The 28,000-nt window shown below is 42.3% G+C and overlaps 1 protein-coding gene across 3 annotated transcripts in view; it reads right to left on the minus strand.

Moving 5' to 3' along the window:
- Positions 1–28,000, minus strand: part of Atp8a1 (ATPase phospholipid transporting 8A1) — a 200,873-nt gene that overhangs the window by 96,441 nt on the left and 76,432 nt on the right. For all 3 annotated transcript variants that reach the window (XM_050149965.1, XM_050149964.1, XM_050149966.1), the window contains 7 exons: positions 20,928–21,000; positions 19,302–19,407; positions 17,792–17,874; positions 16,021–16,070; positions 11,725–11,794; positions 4,447–4,531; positions 2,761–2,900 (listed from right to left, as the gene is read on the minus strand). In XM_050149965.1, the coding sequence (XP_050005922.1) occupies positions 2,761–2,900; positions 4,447–4,531; positions 11,725–11,794; positions 16,021–16,070; positions 17,792–17,874; positions 19,302–19,407; positions 20,928–21,000 (607 nt within the window). The remainder of the gene's footprint in view (positions 1–2,760; positions 2,901–4,446; positions 4,532–11,724; positions 11,795–16,020; positions 16,071–17,791; positions 17,875–19,301; positions 19,408–20,927; positions 21,001–28,000) is intronic.

The following is a 28,000-nucleotide window of genomic DNA, read 5'->3' on the forward strand; positions in this document are numbered from 1 at the left end:
CGGACCACCATGAGCAAGGTGGAGGCAGAGGGGAGAACAGTTGGGGCTTCTTTCTGCCCTCAGGCTAACTGGAGCAGCGTGGCTATCATCAATTGCATACCTTAGGATTGAGCCAGTGTTTTGTTTGGAAAACGGACCCAGCTCTATGAAGAAAGAGAAAAGCAAAAACCACTCTCACAGTTTAGAAATGAACTGCCTTCGACTCTCAGTCCAATACCACTGTCTACATGCTAATGGATTCCAAACACGTAAGGACCAGAGTGCACAATCAGTGTGTCTCTGCCAAAGAAGCTACAGCGGATGAAATAAACACCTAAGGAACTGGTGGCTTCTCTTGTTCAAAGTGTCCCACTAGGCTGTTTGCAAGGGGGGCAGTAACCACAGCTTCTGAGTGTGAATCCAGCTGGTTTTGACAGAGAGGGGACATTCCGGCACATAGCAGAGCCATCCTGCTCAGTCTCACACGCGTGAAAATCCTGCAGTCCTCAAGAGAATGGGACTGGCTGGCAGAGACACTTTCCAGAAAAAAGAACTCAGGCACCTGGACCCCTGTGTTATTTTTCCCCAACTTTGCCTAGCCCCCAAAGACTACTGTTGTCCTGTATCTGGCAAAACAATCTTTAGAGAGCCATTTCAGAAGCTTCCTTCAGACAGAGAGAGTGGGTCCTTCCTCTAAGTTCCTCACCTAGGGAATCTGTGCAGGCACGGTGGTGTCTAGAGGCCTCAGGGAGCTGTCCTCATTCGCTTAGCTGTGGTCTAGCTGCCTTGGTCCTTCAGTGAATGTTAGTTAAATGAGAGCCTGAAGGAGAGCCCCATGTCAGGAGTAGGAAAGCACATAAAACCCGCAGGCTGGCTGAGGACGGGACCCTGTCTCCTCACACGTCTACATCTTAGATTCTCAACATGTGGCTTATCACAAATGTTAAAAATCAGTTAGCTTTAAATTACTTTATTTTTCATTCTTTTTAAAGGCCGTCTTAAGGCGCTTTCTGTATTTGTATACTATCTAAGTGTGTGTGTGGGGGGGAATAAGTTCCCAGGAAACTTAAATTTTAATGTAACTCACGATCGCCATCTGCTGGACAAATATTGAATGTGTCTCCCAGTTAAAAGGGAGTTTTTTAATCATAGATGTGTATCTCTAGGTGTCTTCCCCTTAAATAATAAATAATAAGCATAAAGGGGCATATAACATTCCCTAACTTATGTAATAAACCAGATACTAACCCTAAGGGGATTGCAGTGTATTTTGGAAACAGAAGACTATCTTGAGTTTTATGTGTCAGAGAAAACCACCGCGGCTAGAACAAGATGTTCCCTAGTGTTACATAAAGGGAAGGGTTGTGGGGAGTGAAGTGGGGTGGGTGTGAGTGAAGGGGAACAAGTCTTGGGAGGTCTTGGTGCTAGTTGCCTTCCAACCCAGGAAGTACCCAGTTTCACGGCAGAGAGGAAAAAATGTCAGCCTCATCCACCTGCAAGCATGACCGGGTGGACCGCACCTTGGAGGTTCCCTCAATCCCATGCTGCACCCCGGGAGGGTAGGGGGGGAGACAGTGAGGGAATCGGGTAACTGGGCAGTGACTTAGTGGCAAGGTCAAGCTAGAGTGAGGGCTCTTGAACACATCAGAGCACAGGGCTCTGGCTAATCCTCTCCTGAACTCTGTGACTGTGGTTCAGGGTCTTAGCCTCTCTGTCACCTAGATTTCTTCATCTGTAAGTAGGGACAATTAGTTCCTCAAGAGGATTAAGCATGTTAGCAGATGAAAGGGGCTCCTACACCACTAGCGCACAGTAAGGACTACACAAAAAGCTTGCTGTCGTTCATTCAGGACACAGGAGTTCTTGCTGCTGTATCAGCCCAAACAGACTTGATTTCTTTAAGTGTAAAATCAAGGCATTTGACAGAAATGGCGAAGGACACAGTGGGTGCAGCCCAATGCAGCTCCAGTGCAGGAGAAGGCACCGGGTTCTCTATAAATCCTCAGAGCTGCATCATTTCATATTACACAAACATATCAATAATAAATGTACATGTTGTGTCTGTGCTTGTATATGTAGATCTCTGTGTGCATGGGCAAGTGTGTGTGTCCATGTGCACGTATGTTCTCATGTATATGTGCCTGTATGTATGTCCCTGTATGTGTGCCTGTGTGTGCACATGTCCCAATACAGAAGCAGTGACATACACTGGTCAGGAGTTGCTAGAGTAGCCAAATCATGACACAAAACTGGGAACAGTGAAGATCTATATATAACAATGCCTAGTCCTTGGGCCCTTCAGCAAGATTTTGGACCATATTAAGATTTACTGGTCGCTGATCTTGAGGACCAACAGTGAAGTCTTGTGAATAGCTGAATGGGGGTTAAAAAGACGCAGGTGGATAATAAAGTAAAAACAGGCTCCCTGGGATTGTGCCTTCTCATTCCCAGAAAGCACCGTGAGGAGAACTTGGAGACACGAAGGGCTAATAAGGAGAAAGAAAGGGCCCAGGGGCCCCATAGCATACCCAAGCCAGCATCCATCGAGAGAACTCCACCTTAGCCCCTTCCCACCCCGAAGGGATAAAGCTGCTTCTTTACCTTTCTCTGGAGGTTTGCTTTTGTCTTTCCCATGCCAGGAAATGAACTCAGCAAACCCTAGACAACCACCAGCCACCTACTACATAGCCTCTTCTGATTCTACTGATCCTCTTCCTCCGGCAAGGAAAGACTGGACACCTGTGGCAATGCACTTTCTGTAGGCGACAAGGCCCCACGCACCTTCTCAATCAGCTCATAGCTCTCCTCCAGCTTCAGCAGCCTGTTCTGCACCGATGTGGATGCTCGCTGGTAGACAGCCCGCCACTCCTCGAAGTCACTCTCGGAAATCTCAGCCACAGCAAAACACAGAGTCCTCAGCCCTGCAAGAGGCAGCATGCCCCGCACACCACAGAAGACCGAGTCACACGTCTGACCTTTCCAATATTTAACAAAATCCAATTTTGAGTAGTCTTCCGAGTCAAATTGTTGACATGTGACTTTATGATACAAACCTCAATATCAAATGCTTAGAATGCGCTTTCGGCTTTTAAATTTTGTACCTTGCTTACAATTCCAAGCCCCTTTAACCCTTCCTCCACATCTAGGATCCACCCAGATGAAGTCCCAAACCCAGAAGGTGGTTCACACTCTTCAACTGTCTCCCCATACTTCGTGCCATTCACTTCCTGGGACATAGGGGGTTCTCTGCATTCATTGGCCAGGGTATCCGTTTTACCTCCCTTTCTCCAACACCCCTTCACTGTCTGCAGGACAGCTCTACCTCCTGAGAGAGGAGCAGAGTTACTGACCACCGGGTCACTCGGTGGAACTTAAACCTTCAGGCTGTATTTCGAGCAGTTTTTCTTTCCCTCTTTTGGGAACGTGGCTGGAGACTTCCTCGGGAGCAGCAATGGGAAAAGAAGTCTCTTTCAGCCCAAGGGCAGAAAGAATTGGGTCGTGATGGGGGCCAAGACAATTCAAACAGGGAAACCAGAGCCTGGTAATACTGCTACCAGTTTGGCGGAGTCCAGACCTCCAACTAAAACCTGTGTGACCTGAAACTGGGCGGCTTAAACCTGGCATACCCAGTTGGGGGATGTGGACGTTTCTGAGTTCTTGCATTCTTGGGAACTTGGAGAACATTATGCCCTGCTATTCTGAAACGGATTATTTATTTACTTAATTTGGTCTACTGTTTTTAGAAAATATTCTTATCTTTTCAAAGACTTGATTATGAAGAAGCAAAGACTTGAGCAGGGGTCGGGCTAGCTGAAGCAGGAGTGAAAACGAAGGTTGGTGATTTACACACTCAGTGAATGTCGCCATTAAACGCGGTAATACGATAATACACATTCTCCGATTAACGGACCAGAAAGCTGGTCGGCCCTCTTCCAATTTTCGAATCCAGAACAATTGTTTAGACCCTGTATTGCTGGCCTCGTACATCTTTATCTATTTCAGGAGGACAGTTACAGGGCAGATTTTATTTACCACAGATTCTTGGGCTTCACACAGACACTGGGTGGGGTTCAATAAAAATAATAAAAAAGTCAGGTTATAAATTTACATAATAATATAGGTATTTCTTTTTATTATTCATATTATAGAAGCTCAGTTATTTAATTTTTTTAACTAATTCCATGAGATACAAGGTAAAGCAATTTAAGCGGTATTCATTCTAAAAAGTAATACAGATTTAAAGGCTTTACTAGATCAAATGGGGGTCAAAGTCTCTTGGTATTTTAGGTTTTTTTTCTCCTTAAGAAGAAAACTTGTGGGAATAGTGCATAGGAATATCTAAGCTATCATCAATAACCAATCATTCATCTAAGAAATCTGGAAGTAAAATTGCCAATGACCCTGCAAGATATCAAAAGTCCATGATTCCTTCGCGTTTCAATCAAGTTCTATTCATAGAACACTCACCTTCCGTAGCAAACTGTTCTAAATGTTTTAGGGTGATTTCTTTGTACTTTGAAGTCTCTGCAAGTCGTTCATAAATTACTGTGTCCTGGAAAATAAGCAGAAGGTGTGGGTGGATTAATTAAGTATCCTGGATTTAATAAGACTGTGGTCAGCAATGTTATTAGTTGCGAATCTATACAAAAACTCCCGGTGTTTTCTTTTAAGCACAGGTTTTTTTTTTTTTTTTGTTTTGTTTTATGGCCTATGAGTAACAATGATTCCCAAAGGCAGGAAGGAATACAGCTGGACCTGTGGGTTTGCATCCATGGATTCAATCAGTCACAGGCAGAAAATGTAATCTGGCCTGTAAGGTTGGGTCTGCAGAGAAATATGCACACACATTTTCTCGGGATAATTCCATAAACAGTACGATAACGTTTCCCATATAATGTTTATGACACAGGAAGAATTGTAACTCATCTAGAATTGGTTGGAAACCCAGAGAAGGAACTGGGCCTGGTGGCCTTCACTTGTAGCCTTAGCGCCTGAGAACTGGAGCCACTAAGTGGCCGAGAGCGCTATCCCTGGAGGTTCTGTAGAATTTCGTGAATCGTGTTTAGCAGAAAATGGTCTAGGCTCAGGGAATATTGGGTGTGCTTGCCTGACAAAGAATCGGTCCTATGCAGCTCCCCCAGGAGCTGGAGCCTCAGTGGCTACGTGTGTACATAAAACTTATCCAACCATAGACCCTTCCAGGGACAAGAGCACCTTTCCGGGTCTGTCCTCACAGAGGGACACACTTGAGGTGGCACAGCACCGGGCCACCAAATGTCCTGAGATGTTCAGTGGGGATACAATGAGGACCTTCAGTCCTGGAGCTGCTTCAAACAACCTACATCTCTGTGTCTGTGTCTACCTTTAAAACTTGGTTGACTTAATTTGTAAATTAAAACTCCCGGATTAATAACAGTATTATTTCTTTGAAATAGCCATAGTGTGTTTTGATCCCACTCAGCCCTCCTCCGAACCATTCGAAAGTCCCGTTGGCTTTGGCTTTATGCGCCATTTACGTCCCTCTGCTCTTTTCTCCTTTATAAAATGCCTATTGTTCCTTCAGTTATTCGCTGGCTTTGGTTTAATGTCTTAAAGAATGTCAGTATTCAGCCTTCATGACTTTTTATTAGACCAGGAAAAAATAAATCATTTACCTGCAATTACTCTCTCGGTGGTAGTACCCACCGTGGGGTTTCCAGGCTCGGGCCGAGATCTGGAAACTGACTAATGGAGTATGATTTAGAGCCCTTGAGAGAAACACATGCGAGTGACCTCAGAACAGATGGAATGGCCCAAGCTCCAATTATGAATTTCTTTTCATTTTCCAGTAGTGGATGGGAAGGGAAACAGAGAAGGAAGTGACAGTTTGCGATCACGGCTCTTTCCTGGGAGGGAAAGGAGTCACTTTGGAGTTCTTGTTTTTTTTTTTTTTTTTTTAATAGTGGTTCATGAAAATTTCCACAAGGCTAACAGGGGCCATTTTCAGAGGAAGAAAACCTTTTAAAAACTTGAAAGACAGAAGTGGTAGGTGAAAGAGGAGGGAGGTTGAATTCCGCAGTATGTCTGAACACGCTGGCGCTCAGAAGAAGCGATTCATTGACCACATTCTTTGTGGTATTGAGAAAAGCAAGGGAGGGGATGTGGCCTTCTGCAGCACATACAGGTTTCCAAACGGCAGTCACAGTGGTTGCCGTGCTTGCCCGTGAAGAACGAAATACTTAATAGTATGCCATGCTTTTAGGAGTGAAAAAAAAAATCCCTCCCTAGACTTAGAAGTTATGGAAGCTCCTCAGGGAAGTTGGTTATCTTGTACCCTGGCCCTCAGTAAGGAGAAGTTGGAAAACCACAGTGACCGGACTATTGTTGTAGATGGCAAGGCACAGCCAAATTATTATTACTATGGATGGGTCCAAGGCTTTAGGGAAAATTAAACCCGGGGTTAATCATTCCTTTTTGGTGATCGTTTACTCAAAAAACTGTTTTCTTCTTGCTTGTTATCTTTTTGCTTTTTGGAGACAGGGTCTCATGTAGTTCAGGCAGGCTTTGAATTTATTATGTAGCCGAGGACAACCCTGACCTCTGATTTTCCTGTTTCGACTTCCCAAGCACTGGGATTAAAGACATGGGACACCACCTCTGGATCCTACTGTGTTTAAGACTAAAGTTCAAATTCAGCTCTATGTTTATGAACATATTTTTGTGCACGTGCATGTATGCATGCGTGTATTCATATGCATGTGGAGGCCACTGGTCAACCTCCAGTTTTGTTCTTCAGGAGCTAGTCACCTTATTTTTGTGAGATAGGTCTCTCACTTGCCTGCTGGCTACGTCGGCTGTTTAACAAACCCCAAAGATCTTCCATCTCTACTTCTCCTAGAATTACAAGTTCATGCTACTTATTTTTTTTTAAGATTTATTTTATTTATTATGTATACAATATTCTGTCTGTGTGTATCCCTGTAGGCCAGAAGAGGGCACCAGACCCCATTACAGATGGTTGTGAGTCACCATGTGGTTGCTGGGAATTGAACTCAGGACCTCTGGAAGAGCAGTCAGTGCTTTCAACCTCTGAGCCATCTCTCCGGCCCCACACTACTTATTTTTTACTTTTATGTGGGTTTTCACGATGAAACTTAGGTCCTCATGCTTGTATGCCAAGCATCTTACCTACTGAGGTATTTCCCCAGTCCCAACCAAAACATATTTTAAAAAAGAATAAACTCTCTGTGTAGGGTTGAGGTCTAAGGAATGCTAATGATGAGAGAAATAGTCTTCCCCGGGGAAGATCACACCATTTGGCTATCCAGTACCAAATGGCCCTAACACACTGTAGTTTTTAACATACTGTAGTGATTTGACTAAGACTATCCCCCATAGGCCTATATGTTTGAATGTTTAGTCACCAGAAAGTGGAACTGTTTGAAAGGATTAGAAGGACTAGGAAGTGTGGCCTTGTTGGACAAAGTATGTCACTGGAGATGGGCTTTGAGGTTTCAAAAGCCTACAAGAGGCCCACTCTGCTGTTCGATCTACAGATCAAGGTACAGCTGTCAGCTGCTGCTCCAGTGCCTGCCACCATGGTCGCCACCAGGATGATAATGGATTAGATCTCTGCGACTGTCAGCAAGCCCCAAGACTAAAGGCTTTCTAAGAGTTTCCTTGGTCATGGCATCTCTTCACGGCAATAGAACAGTGACTAAGTGCATTCAAGTAACATGAGACAGACTGAGCAGGAATATATATGCAGATATACATACGCACGTAATAGCAATGAATGAAAAAGAAGCCATGGATTGGAAAGAGCAAGGAGCGGTGTACGGGAGGGATGGGAAAATGATGTAATCGCTGTGCCATGCTGTGTGTGTGGTGACCAAAGAACAAATTACAGGACTGGGTTCTGTCTTTCTACCATGCAGGCCCCAGGGATTAAACTCACGTTGGCCAAGTTTTGGGTCAGAACCTTTATTTACTCACCCATTTCACCAGCCCATGGCATGCTCATATTTAAATATGCACAAATATTTTCTGTGATAGGCTCCATTCAGAATTAGCTAAACTTTGCCTCTGATGTGGGAGAGAACTGCTAAAAGCAGCTGATTTTAGAGATGGTCTATTTTGGATACAGCAGAGAATTTTAAGAGATACCTACTTTGATATTTCCAGTCTCCTTAAGGTTCCTGTAAGATCAAATATGTTAGTCGAGTTTCTCAAGTCTTCCTGTGGTTTAGAGTAAACTTCTTGAGGAAACTGATGATTTAGTTGAGTAAATGGTCCTTTTCTCTAACTGGCTACGATCGCAGATGCAAACTGTAAACTGTACATGCTTCCATTTTAAACTTAAAAGTTAACAAAGCAAGGTATCTTCCTTATAGAAACTCTTAAAAAACCAGGAACTATAAATCACACACCAGTCCAGTCCCTGCTTCTTTCTACTGTATGCTGCAGGGAATTTTCAGTACTGTCTTCTAATTTGCTAACCTCAGTCTCCCCTCAATTGTGCCTAATTCAGAATTTACTTTATGATTATTTTAAAGACCGCTTAAGATTTCTGATTCACCTTGCACATCCACCAGATCCCCTTCCCAGTGTCTTTTGAATGCAAATAGCTGTAACTTTTTTATTTATCGTGCCGAGCTTCCAACACCGAGGCAGAGCATCTACACAGATGGTCTAATCTGGAGCGAATCCACATTTCTCTGGTTATGGTGCCCTGGCTCCTCTGGTGTGAGATTTCCACACACATCCCTGGCTCTGTATTTTCTTGTACGCATGCCAAGCTCATGGTTTTATAGTCTTAGCAGGGGTTGGCATGAGTGTTTCTGCAGCCCCTTTGCATGATTAGAAAGCTCAGCACTTTGGGCTTGGCCTCAGAGTAGGGAAGCTGGCTTGCACCTGAGCTCCCTAATTGGACTTACGGCCAGCTCCATGGGAGGGAAATCATGCCTGGTACTAGAAGCCTAGCCAACGACCTGGCACTAGTGATGTTATGGATCTTGGAGGAGAACCTCCTCCGGCTACAGTTCCCAACTCCATTTTAAAACTCACCCTTAGCCCAACAGTTAAGTGTGGCTCTCACTTCACACTAAAGGAACTTTGCCTTGTAGCAAACAGAGAAACCACAACTGGTCCCAATGCAGAGATCAGCCAATTGTGGGAGCCTAGCCGGTCATAGTAGATACATCTACAACAAACACCTGCACCTAAGGCTCAGGGAATGTCATGGTCGAGAGGCTTAGAAAGATCAGAAAGTCTGTTGTGAGACTTTGTCTTCCAGAAATGAAAGGGAAGCTAAACACTGAAGGTTGAAGTCTCAGGGGCCCTCTGTTAGCCAGGGTTTCAATTGCTGTGAAGAGACATCATGACCACAGCAACTCCTATAAAATAAAACATTTAACTGGGGCTCCTTATGGTTCAGAGTTTTGGTACATTATCGTCACGGCAGGAAGCATGGCGGCATGCAGGCAGATATGGTGCTGAGAGGGGCTGAGGGTTCTACATCTGGATCTTCAGGAAGCAGGAAGGAAGAGTGAGCCACTGGGAATAAGTTGAGCTTCTGAAAAACCTCGAAGCCCACCCCCAGTGATACACTTCCTCCAACAAGGTCCTGCCTACTCCAGCAAGGTCATGCCCACTCCAGCAAGGTCACACCTCCTAAACCTACGTGGATCCTTTCATTCCAGCTACCACAGGCTCCACCCATCGACAATGAACTACATGCAACCAAAGAATGTGGAGCAAAGAAGACTTGGTCTTTTCTTCAGGGTGTCTATGTGAATGTAGATCACTGTTGTGGGTGCCCTGGAGGCTGGAAGAGAATCTGGCTCCCCTGGAGCTGTGTGGGTGCTAGGAACTCGACTCATGTTCTCTGGAAGGTAAGCAAGAACTCTTAACAGCTGGCTCATTTTTCCAGATTCTCTTACTCCAACTTCTTTTCCTGGGAATTCCCAGCTTCGGCACCTGATAGCCCTGTGTATAATTCCCAGCTCTCTATCATGGTAAAGCGGTGTTAGTCCGCTCGGCAAGCCAAGTAGAAATCCCCAAATGATCCCTGATAATCCTTTCCTTCAGCACCTGCAAACATCAATTACTAAGCCTTAAATCTTCCTTCCCAGTCTTCCCTGTGCCTGTCTCCAGCCATCCCTAGAGGCTCTTGCCTGGAAGAGATGATGAGGTTTAACCGGAACCTCCGTCTGCATCTGTTTGCAGCCCTCAAATCATCTCCCCCAATAACAAGGAAATGATCAAGAAGAAAATACCTGCTCTTGAGCACAGGTATGAGGGCAAACCCAACACAACCCCTCACCCAAAGCCAATCCATACAAACCCATCTGCCTGGCCCATGTTCAGCTAGTCCATGTCAATCTACAAACTACCATTGTCAAACAGTTCTTGTTGTTTTACGATTTATCTCTGTTCTGGAGGGAAAAATGATACAACACGATGTTAATATGTGCAATCTCTGTGGCTAAAAAAAAAATCCATGTTTTTATTTTCTGTCCAATACTTTAGTTCCCTCCAGTAAATGTTTAGAGGTAGAATGTCCAAAATTGTAAAGCGAAGGTGCGATGTGGGTGTTGCAAACCAGATGGACATCAACCAGTGACAGGGCGGTCTTAGCTTCCTTTCACTCTCTTACTGTGCATGTTGCCATAGGAACATGGACAATCTGTACCATGTGACTCAGCACTACATCCTAACCATCTCTGCATGCATGGACTTCCCTGGCTAGACTTAAGCTCCTCACATGGTCCTGTCGTCACATCTCTAAAGTCAAGTTCAAAGTCTGAAGATAAAACACCCATGATGAACACATGTGTGGCATCTTAATCAATGGGAACACAAGAACCAAAAAAAGAAAAAAACCCTACATAGCCAAATTCAGAAGACATCATGAAATAATTCTACCAAAGTGTCCTAAAACCAGCGGCATTCAAAAATTGTGTTTCGAGACTTTAAAGCCAAGGCATTTAAGGTTCTCAACAGGAATTTAAACAAGAGGTTTGGCTTTCTTAACTTTAGTTTCCCAGTTTCCATGGAACTGAGCACACTTATTGAGTCCCTTTAAAACTGTAAAATTCCAAGCTGAAATGTGTGAAGTCTCACCAGGCAAAGGGCACCTCAAGAGGAAAGTCCTGACGAGTCCCAGCAAAGAACGGCCTGGTTGGTAGGGTTCTCATGCTTCCCACCACTGTAAACATGCTTTTCATTGGAAAATTCAGTGGGAATAGGCAATACTATTTCTGCCACTATAACCTACTCACATGCTGAAGCCAGCCAACAATCAGAAGTCCTATAATATCTAAAGCAAGACAAGCAAGCAATACCAAATGAGAAATTGCGGCAATAATTGTGAGCCAACCCTCTCCTCATTTCTACGCTCTTTAGGCAAGTAGATTAAAATCAGAGTGTATCATTAGATTCTAATACAATTTAAAAATATTTTCTGTATTTAGTCATCCGCTAACAGAGCTAATATAACACAAACCTCAAATATCATGTATTAAAAATTGAATTACAAAAGTAACCTATGCCAGACTTTTTCAAAGCACCAAATTTATCCAGAAGGAATTCACCATTTCACCAGAAGAGGCTGAAGGCTGTTACTATAAAACACCAACAAACGTGGATGTCATCAGTTTCACGTTAAACATCTGTGTTACATTTCCATAGCAGGATGCCTAACACGTACATTATAAACCACCGTAAATCAAAACTGTAAAAGGAAAAAAAAAAAAAAAGACTCACAGCGCCTTTGCAGTAAAGCCGTAGCTTCCCGGAGGGAGTGCGAACCACCACCGACATTCTCTTCCTAGCGCTGAAATAAAGAGATTTCCATAATGGGTCATCATACCGCAGATCTGCATAGACAGGTTCTTGTTGGGCTTCGCAGATTTTAATGCTCAAGGTGACAAAATTAACCCGACCAAATTATGAGCCATAATCTTTCATATATACAAATTATCTCCCGAGTGCACAGCTGGTGGCCTCAGAGAGTCACATTAGATTTTTGACGTCACTGGAGTACCATCTACTGTCCTAAAGGAATAAGCCAAACAGTTCCCCAGACACCTCTAAGAGTTAATACCCATCAGAGTAGCAACATGTTTAATATGTTAATATTTGAAAATTATTTGAGCTAGTATCTTAATAGATGGTTATAGGCCACACTTTAAAAATTAAAAACAGAAACAATATTTTTAACTATATAATCACAGATAAAGGCAAATGCTAGTACTTGTAAGAAGCAATATAAACATTCATTGTTGTTTCAATGGTTGCAGAAGGCCCTTTACTGAGAGGGGTACAGTCCAAGACCCCCAGAAGATGCCAAAGACTGGGGATAGTGTCAACCCAATAATGCATTTTTTTCTGTACATATATACCTATGACATTGTTTAATTTGTTAGAGTAAGCAACTAACAACAGTGACTAAGAGAAAAATTATAATAATATATCTTAGTAAAAGTAAAAGGTATTTGAAACTTAGAAATTGTTTGCTTCTAGAGTTTTCCATTAGATATTTTTAGAGTATGGCTGACCATGAGGAAGTGAGGCCTCAGCCAGGGTGGAAACACTGTACGAATATGCAAACTGGTCTCACCTACACATTAACTCAGCCCTTCTTGGCCCATGACATTCTTACTTCAGTGCTGATTTAATGGTCCCAGAATCATCAAGTTACTTCCCCTGGCAAGATCTCTAATCGCAACTGGGAAACCTCTTCTGAGATCCATCAAAGTAAGATGGCCATTGCAGAGAAAAGTCACCGAGTCCGAGGGGAATACTATGGGATGTACAAAGCAAAGGTGCTCCACATTGACCACCTGTACATTTCTTCCCTCTGCGAGGTTGGCTCCCTCACCCCTGCGAGGCCTCAGCACACGTTCTTGACTCTCCAAGTCCTTCCACGCTTCCTTCTTGTTCCAGACTCTGAATTTCAGGGGCTCACCCTCAATCCCTCACGTTTTTCAGCATCCAAAGCTGGCTATGTTTGTTCCCTCCTCCCTCGGATTTACTTGACACCAGGTAGAAGTAGTTCTGTTTTGAGCCGTTCCTTCCACAGGATGACTAAATCGCTCACCTCACCTTCTCAGCGGCTTCACTCTGAAACCACGCAGCTCTCCTGTGAATCTGCCCCCTTCCCCTTCTATGTGGATCATGCTGAACCACAGACATGTTCTAGGGTCTCCCTTATACCTCACCGAGCAGGCATCCTCCCCTGTGAGTCACAAGTCCTTTCAACTCTGTAACTCAACTCTGGGTGAACTATGTCTATATTCAGGCTCCACCCATCTCCCTTCCACTCCCATCTTCCCACCATTCCAATGAATACTCAACAGATCTTTTCCAAACTTAGCCTTTACCTACACTGGCAGCTGAGAGAAATCTTAAGAAGGTCTGGGCTATTTATCATTCTGCTTTTGTCCTCTGTATCTTTAACAATAACATCTTGATTTTATTTAGTTCCCTCTTGCAATAGTTGCCCATGCTAGCTAAGCACTCTAGCGCTGAAGTATACACATAGTCTATTTCTCATTTCAGGGCAAGTTCTGAGTAAGGGGCCTGAGCTGACCTTAAACTTGTCTGCATCCCAGGGAAGTTTTGAACTTGGGACCTTTTTGTTTCTGTCTCTAAATTAGTGAGGATTACAGGTCTGTGCCACAATATTTGGCTAATTCTTAGTTTGCAATCAATCCTTAATAGTTAGAATTATTTTTAATAAGTAGCTCAGTCATCAGCCTTCCACTTTCTCCTTAGTCTCTATTTTATCTTCAGAGGGTCCTATTGACATAAACTTTTGGTATCATTTGGAGACCAGGGACTACTGAATGGGTATTTCATAGTTATGGTTTTATTTTCTGGCTTTATAGCCAATTCCCTACTGGACATTTTCATCTGTATGTCTCCCAGACATCTAAAGCATAGTGTTTCCAAACATCTCATCTACCACATCGTTCCTATGCCTGTATCTGTCATCCACGTACAGGGAATTTCTACATACCTAGCTGTTCGAACTAGGATCCTCACCCTTCCCTTTCTTCTCTTTGTTCCTGCCCCACCCATCCAATCTATAGCCAAATTCCACTGATCTCCCTCAAATAGGTGTAAAAAGCCCATCATCTTTTCTTCAATCTCACCACCGTTATCCTGATCCAAACTGCTAGTGCACTCACGGAAGACTGTTTGACAGCATCACAATCGTTCCCCTTTCCAGGCCGAGGCCCACCCTCACTACAGAATCAAAGACCTGAAAGTCCTCACTTTTGATTTGTTTTTCTCCACGGCACTTTTCATCAGCATAGAGTGTTCAAAAACCACATCTATATGCTAATTTATATGCTGTTTATATTACCTTTAACACAAACAGGGTTGGGAAAGACACTTTATCATGAAGACAGAGATGAGTGATGTAGGTGGGAATACTCTATCCTAGGTAATTAACTCAGCTTCTTTTCCTTTGAGCAGTTTGGAAAATATAGCACAAGGATAGTGTTTAATGTCTCGGAAGACCCTGTTATTTAGTCATGTGGTCACCAAAGTTAGCATACAAAAGGAACTGTCTCTCCCAGGCACTGTGTAAATTTGCTTATGTAGGAGAAAGCTCAGAAAAACGGGTGGGCATGTCTTTTCTCAAACAAAGCATTGTTCTTTTCTGGGCTTTTGTTTCTGAAGTGTCCTTTGAGAGGACATACAGTCTTTAGAGACCCATTTGTCCCGTGAACATAGGGTGGCTAGGCAACAAGGCCCAATATAAGTCTGAGTAGAGTGGTATAGTTGAAGGCCTTTGCTCTAGCTGGAGTGCAAAGACATCCCCATAAGCTCCTAGATTTGATACTTGGTCTTTGATTGAAGAGCTAATTTAGGAAGTGCTAAGAATTTTAGGAGATGAGGCCTACTGGACTGAACGGTGTTACTGGGGGAGATGTCTTCAGGGTTATGGCTTGGTGCTCTAATCTCTCTGCCTCTGGATTCATGGGGATTTAATGAGACATGCCACAAGCTCCTGCCATTATCCATGGAGCTCCAGGCACCTTGCTCTCCCTGCCATGATGGACTGTATCCCTTTAAAACGTGAGCTAACATTAAGTTTAGTTTCTTTATGTTGTTTCTGGCAGGATCTTGTCACAGTGATGAACACTGCCAACATTATTTCTTTTTAAGAAAGGAGTGAGTGAGACACTCACTTTGCTTTCTGTTCCTTCCTACTAGATGGTAATTCTTACTTCACAGCGACAAGTGGGCATAAGGAACATAAAATGAATACAGAGGCTTCTTGAATCTTAACAATTTCATTCCACATAAATCTTGTTGCCTCTTAGTGTATCTATGATTTTACGTCTTAGATGCTAGAGTTTAGAACTGAAATATACTCCCAAAGGCCCCATGTATTGGAGGACTGATCCCAAAGAGGTGCTATTAGGAGGTGGGAACCTCTAAAAAGTAAGAGGTCTTTGGGTCATTGGGGGTAGGCTTTGAGGGACATCTGTGAAACCATGTCTACTTTCTTGTTCTTTTGAGATTTGTAAGTATCTCATGAGCACTAAGGCCATCTCTGAAGACTCCATGGTAGTGGAGCCATGAGGCGAGTAGGGTTACTTCTCCCCGTGTTCCTGACTCATGCGTTACCTCACTATAGGCCCAGCATAGCTAGGCTATTGGTCATGGAGTGCAGTCTCCAAAACGTGTCAAAATAAACTCATCTTTAGGAGGTGACTGTTTCAGACACTCGATATTATATCAGAAGGCTAGCTAACATGCCAGCCACAGGGCTCTTAGTCTTGTCCTGTAGCTGGGATTCAGGCAATTGCCTCACAGAAAGACCCTTTGAACAGCCAGCAGAAGCCACACAGTCCCATGTCCCGAAGAAAACTGTGCATGACTAGTCTACAGACAGGACACCTAAACCACATGGAAGATCTTAATATTCTGCTTAAACCCATAAATAAGAGTAAAGCATACATTCCAGCTATAGATAGGAAAAACAAAAAATGAATGAAAATATATCCCCCCCCCCACAAATTCTAGAGCAGGTGTCTTTACCTGGTGAACTCTAGGACATTGAGCAATTCATATCTTTCTTCCTGCCCCAGCTGCAGAATAAAAGAAATGAAAAGACTTTAGGTTTCTTGGAAATAATCACTTGTCACAAATTTTTATTATAAAATGTCAACACAAACACAAATTTCCCTTCCTCCTTCTGAATTACGGAAGAGAGTTTACTAAACTTTCAGGTTAGTGAGTAGTGAAAGACAGGAGAGGGCTCAGAAGCATTCCGAGGATCACAGAGGCAGGCGGGAGAACTCTGTCGAGTAGAGACTGTGACAGAACTCCCAACAGACAAGATTATCTGCTGTGGTCCTACTGAGCTTACTAGCTAAGGAGGCAAGGACCCATAGAGTCATGGAAAGAAAAGGATACAATAAAAAATGTCAAAAATTTATCCTTAGAAAATGATGGAAAACGAATTTTAAGAAAAAAAAAAACTTGAGCTAGGAAAGAGTTTAATGAAAAGATACCAAGTGCAAAGATGCTTAGTTATGAATACATGTACAGGTGTAATAAAAACGCTAATAATAATTTTTAAAATGAGCTATCATTTACGTTAAATAAACAACAGAGATCTTCAATGCAAACTGTACAGTTTGATAAAGGTACTGCCTGTGCAAACACCGCCCTGTCGAGGATGCAGAACATCTCGACATGAATTCTCTCGTTGCATTTCCAATCAATCTTCTCCCCGCCCCAAGGCAATGGCTGTTCAAGATTCTATCATTATAAATCACGTCTGCACAGTTTCCAGCTGCAGACAGATGGGCTCATAAAGGAGGCTTTCCTTCGTGCCTGGCATTCTTCCCTCCTCAATATAGAGTTTTCGTGATTTATCCACACTACTCAAGAATCAAGAGTTCACCTTTTTCATTGTTTCGATTGTCAGACGGATCTCAACCTGTTCATCCTCTCCTGCTCATATGCGTTTATTTGCTTCGGGTTTGGCGTAGCAGTGAAGGCAGCCACCACGAGCACCCCATTAGACCTCCTATGGTGGACACGAACTTCCCTTTCTCCTGAGTAGCTGAGAACTGAGTATAGCTGCTGCATCGAGGCAGCTTTCCTTTATTAGAAAACTCTTCAAAAATTCACTACCATTTGTTTCCATCAATGTTTTTAATTTCAGTCTTCCCAGTGGGTGCCCAGTAGTGTTCCACTATGGTTTTGCATTTCCTTGATGACTAGCCATGGTCTGCTTGTAGCCACCTGGATATCACCTGCTGTGATAAATCTGTTCAGAAATTCCCATGTAAAAGCAGATCCTAAAGAATGACCTTTTTGTTGTTGGCTGTTTTAAGACAGCGTAGCCCAGGCTCATGTAGCCCAGGCTGGCCTCAAACTCGCTATGTAGCCCATGCTGGCTCTGAACTCCAGATCCTCCTGTCTCCTACCTCCCGTGCACTGTGATAACAGGCCTATGCACTATACCCAGGCTTCTGCATACTCACATAACCAAACATTTAATAATGCCTGGAATCATGAGAACAAATGGAAAGATGACTCAAGGCAGATAAATCTCCTTTTAGTAGAGCAGAAAATCAGTAGATAGGTCTAGTTTGGAAGAGTCAACATTGTCTATCAAGCGTATTATCAGCCACAATTTTGCAAGTGTTGAAAGAACCAAAAGAAAGGATGGACAGCGGTGCCCCCTGGAGAGGTGACTTTGGTTCCACTGTGATCTTTTCCATACTGCCTTTATCTCTGAAGCTACAGGAGTGTGCTATGCAGGTTTTAAAGCGCCCTTAAGACACAAGTGACTTACTGAATCTATGATGACCGAGTCAGGAGTTCTTCCAGTGAAGACAAAATTCAGCTGCTTGGCTGCTCTGACCAGTGCTCCCTCATCTGTGTCAGGGAACAGGTGGCAGAAACAGGACAGAAACAGATGATATAAGCAAATGTAAGGGAAAGAAACTGGCACAAGGCAGTTTTCTGCTCAGTAAAAAATTCCTTTCATTATGCTCTGAAACCCATTCCTTTCTGTGTATAAGATGATGCCAGAGGAATGAGAACAACCGTTCGTGACCCACACCCGAAAGTGACAGCTTGAACGGACACCTTAGTCAGCATACGCTTGAGGACACCTTTCTCCAAATCTGTGGCAGGAAGTCTTTTAAAGATTTATCCATTCCCCCCAAATGGTTGAGTGTTAATTCCAAAGCCTGAGATCTGAATCACTTAAAGGGAACAGAGGCTTAGTTTATGTCAGCTCCTTTCCTCACAGTGTCACCAAGCTTTGTCACTGGGGACAGTGATCACACACACACACAAACACACACACACACACACACGCCATATGCACACACACAATCCACACACACATCCATCCATCCATCCACACATACATGTGCATGCATACACATATCCATCCACACGTGCATACATACACACAGTGAACACACACGTGCACACATATACACACATGTGCACACACATACATACACTCATACACAATATACATACACACATATACTCTATGTGAAACAACAAAATTTCTTACTCTGGTTAAGGGATTTGATGAATTGTTCAAGACATAACCACTAGTTAAGAATATGGTTTTAAAATACAAAGTGTATCATTTCCCTTAAAGTTTGGATTATTTACCTAATTTTATCTTGGAAATAAGTCTAGAATCAAGCCGAAATAGCTTAATGACCAGTAAATATTTTATAGAATGCCCCTGAAGTGCAAGAAGCTCTCCTCACCTAAGTGAACACAGAAAAGGTGCCCTCCAGTCCCTAAAGAGGGGGCAGAATTATGTTCTAAAACCATGCATAGCAGCTTTCTTTAGGCAAACAAATCTCCCATCTGACTATGTGTAAAACCCATCACGCAAGAGTTTATTGTTACTTATAAGGGGGAACAATTACATGTATACAAATATTTTATTCCTTTGTGTACACTTTATAACTCAATTTTCCATATAATTAATTTGAGAAAAATCACATACACAAAACCACACTCTCTCTCTCTCTCTCTCTCTCTCTCTCTCTCTCTCTCTCTCTCTCTCTCTCTCTCTCTCTCTCTCTCTCTCTCTCTCTCTCTCTCTCTCTCTCTCTCACACACACACACACACACACACACACACACACACACACACACACATTTAATCCTGAAAGCCAAGTTTCTAATTAGGATCCAATTGTTTTAAATCTAAAATCATAATTTGGTGATATTCCACTTATAAATTAAATTGAAAATTTAAGTTCTATAATGCCAAATTTCAGAACAACTGCCTACAGAAAAATACTCCATTGTTGCTTCTTCTGTACCTGGAGATGCTGCCTGGTAAAAGATCTTCTCGCCTTCTCTCTCTGGTACAGCTGTGTGGCAGACTGCCATCATTGTGAGAAATTCACAAATGATAGGTGCGGTCGGCTGTGAGGAGTAAACACATAATTTATCCCTTTCATTGAAACATTTGACACTAATGGCAGTAATGTTACTTCATGGCCATTTATTAACAGTACAGCTGGACAGCATTGGGGGTGTGGGATTACAGCCAATAGCTATTATGAAGAAAACCTAGTTAGGGCTCAATTTATTTGTTCTTGTACTTCCTCATTCATTCCATAAACATTTATTTAACATGATTTTGTGTTCTTAAACAGAAATGAGAGAAAAAGATGATGAATTTGGTCCTTAGCGGGCAGAAGACATATTCTAAAATATTCACTTATTTGTTTGTAATTTCTAGTCAGATTTAAATTTCAGACATCTAACCTTTGAGTGGGGGTGATTATGTGTGCATTTTTCTGTAATGTCACTTTCCCTTTCTCCAATATATCTATAAATTTGTATCTATGTATCTATCAACCGTATATCATCCATTCATGCCATAAGTCAGTACTAAGGCATAAGTCGGTAGTACTAAGGCTGTGTTAGAAGTCAGTACTAAGGCTATGATGTCATAAGTCAATACTAAGGCTATGATGTCATAAGTCAATACTAAAGCTGTGTCGTAAGCCAGTACTAAGGCTATGATGTCTTAAGTCAGTACTAAGGCTGTGTCGTAAGTTGGTACTAAGGCTATGAATTTGTAAGTTGGTACTAAGGCTATAATGTCATAAGTCAGTACTAAGGCTATGATGTCATAAGTCAATACTAAGGCTATGCTGTCATAAGTCAATACTAAAGCTGTGTCGTAAGCCAGTACTAAGGCTATGATGTCTTAAGTCAGTACTAAGGCTGTGTCATAAGTCGGTACTAAGGCTATGATGTTGTAAGTTGGTACTAAGGCTATGATGTCATAAGTCAGTACTAAGGCTGTGTCGTAAGTTGGTACTAAGATGGGTAGGTGCTTTTACCAATAGTTAAAACTACGGCAGCTGAGGAAGAAGAAAGGCATTTTCTAACAGTATAAGCAAGAAGAGATTAGGATTGATGATACAGTACCTTGTGTTTTAGTTTACTTTCATTTTTGCTGTTTTTATTTTTTTTTTTGGAAAGAATCCCACTGGCATCTACATATGCTGTATTGCTCAACTAGGTTAGACCCCGCTTCCGCACCACTCTACTGTGTTCTATTCTCAGACCTACAGCCCGCTCTTCCTGACTTTTGTTTTTCTCCCCACTCCGTCCTCTGTAGACTTTCTGATTTTCCTCTAGCTTTAATAATATTTGAATTCTGTTTACTCTAACTATATCCTATCTCCCCTTCCTATTTAGGGGTCGTACAAAATAGGCTCAATAAAATCACAGCGGGAAACTTCAAATCTTTGGAAAGACACAAGCATCTGGACACAGGAGACATTTAGAACACTGGTACACATAAAGTAAAAGAAATCTAAAAAAAAGATCATGCAAGTAAAAACAAAAAAACAGAAGGATGGAGGACAGCTGAGAAAGACGCGAGGGCTCACCTACGGGGGAACAGATCACGTTCTGACGACACTTACGTGGTTATTCTGGAGATTCTCCAGCAGTGAGGAGTCATTAAATGTCTTTTCATCTCCAAACTGCGAGTTCTGCCTAAAGGGGAAAAAAAATAAAGCAAAGTTGGATCGCTTATACAGACAGGCCTATCCATTTACTTCTAACTAATGATGAATGATTATCTTCAATGAATTCAAATAATTGATTTCATGACTATCATGCTTTTAAAAAATATTCTAAGTATTAATGAGGTTACTAAAATATGATTTTACTTTGGCCAACTGAGAACTCTTTATATGTAGTAACAATACAAATGACTGTATGAAATATAAAAATGTGAACAATAAAATATTTACATAGTTTGACAACCTTTATAAATATGCAAAAGATTATTTCTGAGTATATCATATTATGCTATTCAGAAAGGAAACTAATCACAAATGTATATGGGATTTGTGTTGTGGCTGGCTCTTTACATTAACAAATGAATTATGTACTTTACTTGAAACAATTAGGATCTGCATTAACGTTTAATCTATTATTAATCTCATGACCCTGCATTTAAGAAACTCAAACCCCAAACCAGGAGCATGTAAGTAGGCACAGCGAAATACTTCAAAGTATCTTTGAATGCACCTTGAAAATGTAAAGGTGAACATTTTCTTTTCTGTATAAAAGTTTCAGAATTGACTGAGGAAAAACCAACATCTCCATGAAATAAGTAATCACAGTCTAGAAGATTTTAATCATAATTTAAGCTTGAGTTTCAGAGTTTTGACAGCGCTAATGTGTGAAGCACCAAGACGTCCTCTGACATCCTAAACCGCAGTGAGAGAGGTCACTGAAGAAAGCCGAATAAATGGAACCAGTATGCCTCCCTGAGCTGATGAAGTAAAACTGATGAGTGCTTGCAACACTATGCAGCTTCTTTTATTTAAATATTAGCGCTTGGCTGGTGGATTATACAAGTTATATAAGATATCTTTGCTAGGGCTGGAGGGATGGCTCAGTGGTTAAGAACACTAGCTATTCTTCTAGAGGTCCTAAGTTCAATTCCCAGCAACCACATGGCGGCTCACACCCATCTGTAATGAGATCTGGCGCCCTCTTCTGGCCTATATAGAAACAGAACACCATATACATAACAAATAAATAAAAAATTTAAAAAATATCTTTGCTAGCAAGTTGCAATTAAGAATTCTTAAAATTATCATTGGTTTTATTGGTTTAGTATTAAGTAGGGGCTCTAATAGCTTTCAAATGATTTGTCAGTGGGAAGAAGAGCAAACACATTTCTATAAATATTCTCATTTAAAAAGTATAGTTTTACTGTTGGGACTGATGAGATGGCTCAGTGGGAAAAGGCAGTTGACGGCAAACCTGGCCACTGGAGTTTGGCCCCTAGGACTCTCAGGTGTAAGGCAAGAACTGATTCTACAGGGTCTTTCCTCTGGGTTCTTAGCCTTATTAATAAAAGAACTTAGGACTAGGCTCAGAAGAAACCTTGAGGACAATTTTATTAGTGTCTAAAAGAAAAAAAAAAAAAACCCAGAGAAGCAAGGTGTACATCCGTGTAGATCCCTGGAAGAGTAAGATGGAGAAGGGGAAGAAAGTAGTCGTAAGCCACTGTGAGTTGGAGGAACAGCCACAGCAAATAAACAAAAAAACATCCCTATCTATCATCAGCACCACCACCACCAAAAACAAAAACAAAAAAAAAGAAAAGAAAAGAAAAAAGAATAAGAAAGACCAGAGTATCTGGGAAAGTATACCCTGCCCAAAGAAAAAGTTATGCTGACTTCACAACTGCAGCTTGACTTCCCCTGAATACGGGGAAGAAAAAGTGCAATGTCTCATTAAAAGAACAATCACCCCTCCCATTTCCTCAGCAGGACTGAAAGTGACTGACCCACGTGGGTTAATCCTGGGGGACCAGGGCTGGTCTCCACCCAGAGGGAGGCTACATTCTTTTGATAAGAAGGAAATAGTTTCCCCTTCTGGTTCTTCAAGAGCTTCAATGACAACAGCAGAGGTAACCAGAGTACTGTTTAAAGGACTTGTGGTGTGTCCACAAGACAGAATACGGTATGGAAGGGACAGTTCCCTGCAGAGTGTGAACAAGTCTCAGATAATAGCCACTTGAAATACCTACATCCACTATACAAGACCAAAATGCACACCCTATGGACACAGACAGCTCATGCACATGAACAAAGACACAAGCAGCGGTGTGACTATGAGGACTGCTTTTCCCTGTCTTACAAAAGTCACTATTTCAACGAGAGCAGGGAACAGGTTAGTGAATAGGACATCTGGACAGACCACTAGAAGGCAATGGCTGGCTTTCCTGTCCAGAAGCAAGCAGGACAAACTTCAGATAAACACTACAGAAGTCCAGAGTATGCAGGATTGTGTTTAAATTGTGTTCAACACCCTTGATGAGACAGATACACACACAAAACCCAAAACCTCTCTTACTCACAAAGGAAATTTTTATATTGGGGGCTGATGGTCTAAGCCTACAGTTTGTTTTACTCTCCCCCTCCCCCTTTGAGATAGTGTCTTGATGGCTCTGGCTGTCCTGGTGCTGTATCCTGTGCTGGCCTTGAATTCCTGGCAATTCTTCTGCTTCAGTCTTACAAGGGCTAGGACTGTGTGCGTCACTATCTCTGGCTTAGAGATAAAAACATACAACTTTCAGCACACATCTAAATATTTTCACATGAAAAAAAAATTAGAATTCCCCAGGCAAGTTTCAGGCAGACAGGATTCAGGTTGTGTTTTATGTGCACCTTTAACTTGTTTGAAGCTTGTTCTTATTCACAATATGGGTTGTGAAAAAGGGGTCATCAAGCCCTGTTCTGACTAAGAAACAATAAAGAATCTGAACATTAGTACAATTTATGGGAGACAGAGGGTCTAGAGATCTATTTTCTTGATTTAATGCAAGTGAGTGTGGATGAAGAGATAGCTTGCTGGCCATCACATGACACGTCTACTTTTGTATCCATCCAATTGCAGGGCTACTGTTAAGGAGGCTCTATATTGGTGTGTGTACTGGGACAAGAGCATTTTTTAATTCAGGCCAGACCCGAAGGGACCTACGGTCTTTTCAATTCTATCTCTACACTCTTCACATGGTTCAGATTCATCAGCTTTCCCCAGAAAGGGTTGTTTGACAAGGCTTCTCTAGCCAAAGGTTAAAAGACAGATTGTTCCCTAGATGCCCCTCTGGGAACACGTCTGGGCTGGCCAGTTACTCTTAGACCTTGCTTAATGTCTAATTTCTGCTGCTCCTAGATTTTGGGATGGGGTAAGGACTGGATCCAAGACTTATGAGGCCCTTGGGTGGGTACTTTTGTTTCTCCCATGCAGGGAACCTCGCTAGGGAATGCTATAGTGTGGCCTCAAGTCACAAGTTCCGTCGCTCTTCCTCCTAAGCAGCAAGCCTTCACAGAACCTCGCACACTCTGATCTTGGGCAGCCCCTATTCGTTCTCAATCACTCTTTGTCAAATCACGAGGCTCTGCCCCTCAGTTTTCTGCCTTTCCATCCCTCCATTTTCTATTGGCATTCTTCAGAGTGGCTTGTTTTTGTTGGACTTCCTTCCAGTCGAGAGTGTGTTTTAGATCTTGCACCACTAGGTGGCAGGTCCCTCCTTCAAGCCTTTGCTCCCTCCCAACTTTTTCCTGTCCAGAAACCTTTCCAAGAAGAACAGGCTTTGAAAGGAGACTTCCTGCATTTTTCATTAAGTTGTTCCAAGAAACCAACGGGGACCACTAGGCAAGAGCGCTCCAGCCACAGAGAGATTAGCGCTGGTGTAGGTGATGCTGGCAGGCTAACCTGTACAAGAACTCGTGGTGAACACTGATAACCATTATCCCTTAAGATTATGACTCCGGGCTGTGCTCACATGCTAACCCCTAGAGCTATGTAATAATTACCCGTGGCAAGGATCGTAGGGAAGCAGAGTCCTCGGTCTGCAAGAACTCCTCTTTCTACCCCAAGGCTTCAATTTTAAAATCAAAATCATCTCAAAACCAGAAGAAAGGTACATCTCTCTCTTCAACACTTCAGTGAAATGTGTTGATTAACAGCATCCCCATCTGACTTGGAAAATCTTCTGTTTCGGAGGCCAGGTGAATCCCAGCCACTGACACATGGTCCAGGAGACACTGTGTGACGGGCTGGGTGGTGAAAAGCTACTGGAACAGCACTGTGTGTTCCAGTACACCGTGTGTCAGCCAGGACAAGCTCAGGGTGGACAGCCCACCATGCAGCCACTGGGTAGAGGTTGGCTTCCTGATCAGTGCCACATCTCCGGGGCAACATGGGGTAGAGCTCCTTTGGCGGCACAGAGCAGTTTTCTGAGGCAATGAGCAGGGTGGAATAGAGCCTGTTGGGCTGGCATCCTCTCTGACCCAGGGACTGACCCCTTCCCTAACGTAGTAAACCCCGCTGCCACAGCAGAAGGACTTTCTGGCCCCAGCCGTAAGGGCACTGACTTTTTTTCTTTTTCTTTCTTTCTTAAGGGTCTGCCCCTTCAGATTTTTAAAGGTCCTGCTGGTTTGGAATCAAAATTGCTTGCAGGGAGATTTAATTTTTAGCCATGAGTTTGTTACTCAGAGTCAAGTCCAAGAATCTGAACAGGTAATTAAGTACACTGTTTTTGCTGATAATGGTTGGTTTGGACCAAAGCAATGAGACTCAGTTTCTCGGGTGACTACAAGTGTTTCTGAAGGCAATTGCAAAAGAGGAGCTCTAAAACACCGTGTGAAAGTCTGCACCACTGAATGAGACAGCTTGCCAAGGGGATTACTTTGAAGACAGACGCTAATATAGATGTGTGAGAGCTCATTATTATAAGGGCACGCCTGGAAGAATGCTTCAGCGAGCCTACATCTTTACAGCAGAATCAATAAATGCCACTCGCGCCACACATAATTATAGACTAGAATAAAATGAGAAGATAACCAACAGAAAAGAGAGACTAGTATCAACTGCAGATGCTATAATAATAGCCAAAGCCACTGAAATGACTGCAGGGCCGACTCGAAGGCATTTCCTCTGGAGAATCACCCTGTGGCCATTCACTCGAAAACAACGAGAATATGATGTGTGACTATATCGAATAGTTAAGAAAAAAATGAAATGAGCTATCTTGTGAGATTTGCTTCAGAATAATAATGGGAGAAAGGCACAGGTGGGAGGAAACTGGCCCAGAGCACACACCTTTAAAACAACCGACAGGGGCAGCTATTGGTGCTGTTTATCCTTACTCTTTCCAAAGCAAGTTTTTTAAAAGAGCTATATATATATATATCTATATATTAAAAAACTTATATATATATATCTTTTGAAAATAAGAAAAAATTATGATTACATGGGTGTTGAAAGCAAAAGGTGTTTTTCTTTCTAATCCTCTCAAAATTTATACTATCAATTTAGATAACAGTTTTTAATAGAAAGGAATTCGCCTGCAGGGTTCCATGCCAATTTTGAGAGAAACACGAGTCCTTTAATGCCTATGGGTGTGGGATAGAGCGAACCTCCTTCAGAATCAGGCTCCGCTGGGCTTAATGCTGGCTTCCATGTCTGCTGGCTGTGTTCTTGGGCAGATCACTTACTGGCTTTTCTACCTAAATTCTATCAACTTGAAAATGACTGTGTCACAGATATGACGAGGAGTGAGAATAAAGCCTTCTGGTTAGAGCTCAATTAATCTTCAAAGTTTCTCACGGAGGGAAGTGCTATTGGTGACCGCAGTTTTCCAATGAAGCTACTCGGGCCACAAGTGGCCTGTTCTAAGGTTAGGTCAAGATCTGAACTTCGGGGGTCAGAATCCAAAGTTCACATGCATGGCTACTCCACACGACCTTACACAGAACCTCACAGATCTGTACCCCCACCTTCGCAAGCCTACACGTAATCACTTTACAGATGGAGAACCCAAGGACACAAAGAAGGCGCCTTTGCCATAACGGTGAGGCGACACATGTCTTTCCTGGTGCTGATTTTTAAAACAGCAACCTTCTTTTAGATTCAATGGCAAGTTAAAATATACAATTTGTGAAAAAGGTGGGATATTTCACTTGAACTCAGATTTTTCCCAAAAAGATATTTTATGAAAAATAATCCTTATGAGGAAGATGAAATGGTATCATCTCTTTCCAGCAGTGACTGATGCCATGAAACATCCTCTGCTCATAGCTTTTAATGATCCGGGTCATTATATATATATATAATATATTTATTTGGAGAAGCTGAGAAAACCAAATTATGTCTCACAAGAAGACATGTGTATTAGTTCTATATTACTATATTACTAAACAGGGTTTAAAATGGTAGAATTATTATGCTATAGGCAAGCAGCGAATGAAAAGACATACAGGTCCTAAAGAGCCTGAGGAGCTTACTCAGTTGGCACTCAGCCACAAGTCAAAGAACACCTCAATAAACATGGTAACTAGAGTCACAGGACCAAATAAGTAGGGGTGTATGCAGTGCTTAGCTTGAATGGCCAACCAATGATAAAATGTTCTGACAAAGGTATGGAACTCAGTGTAACGGGCATTGATGGTGCCACTAGTCACACGCATCAAACACCTGCCTCCATCAACAATGAGCCTTGGGTATTAGGTGGTTCACTACAAATTCTTAGCAAATCTCTAGAAATAAATTCCAGTCGGTTGAGCACTTATTTTGTGGCTGGAACACAACGAACAGTGGGAATATAACTTAATCATAAAGTATATGTGATCCAAATACATGGAAGAAAGCCTCAATAGTCTCAAAAATCAGTATTCTTAAAAAAAGCTTTAAAGGAATCAATTTCATAACTTTTATTTGCTACCAAATCATGACAACTCACACAAAAACAAAATTCACTAAACTACCCTAGATAAAAGCATAAACCCAGGGCTGAAAGGATTTTAAAGTAGAACAACCCCGAAACTTCCCATAGCAGTTAAGCTAAACTCATAATATGCTGTGTTTAATAAATCTAAAGTGATGCTGACGTCAGGATGCATGATGTGAAATTCACAAAGAATCAGAAAAAAGTGAAAAACAGGAACTAAAGTGAATCCTGCTGCGT

Source organism: Alexandromys fortis, unplaced genomic scaffold, assembly GCF_014885135.2.
Source record: "Alexandromys fortis isolate MF-2015 unplaced genomic scaffold, M_Fortis_MF-2015_v1.1 scaffold_0, whole genome shotgun sequence".
NCBI lineage: Eukaryota > Metazoa > Chordata > Mammalia > Rodentia > Cricetidae > Alexandromys > Alexandromys fortis.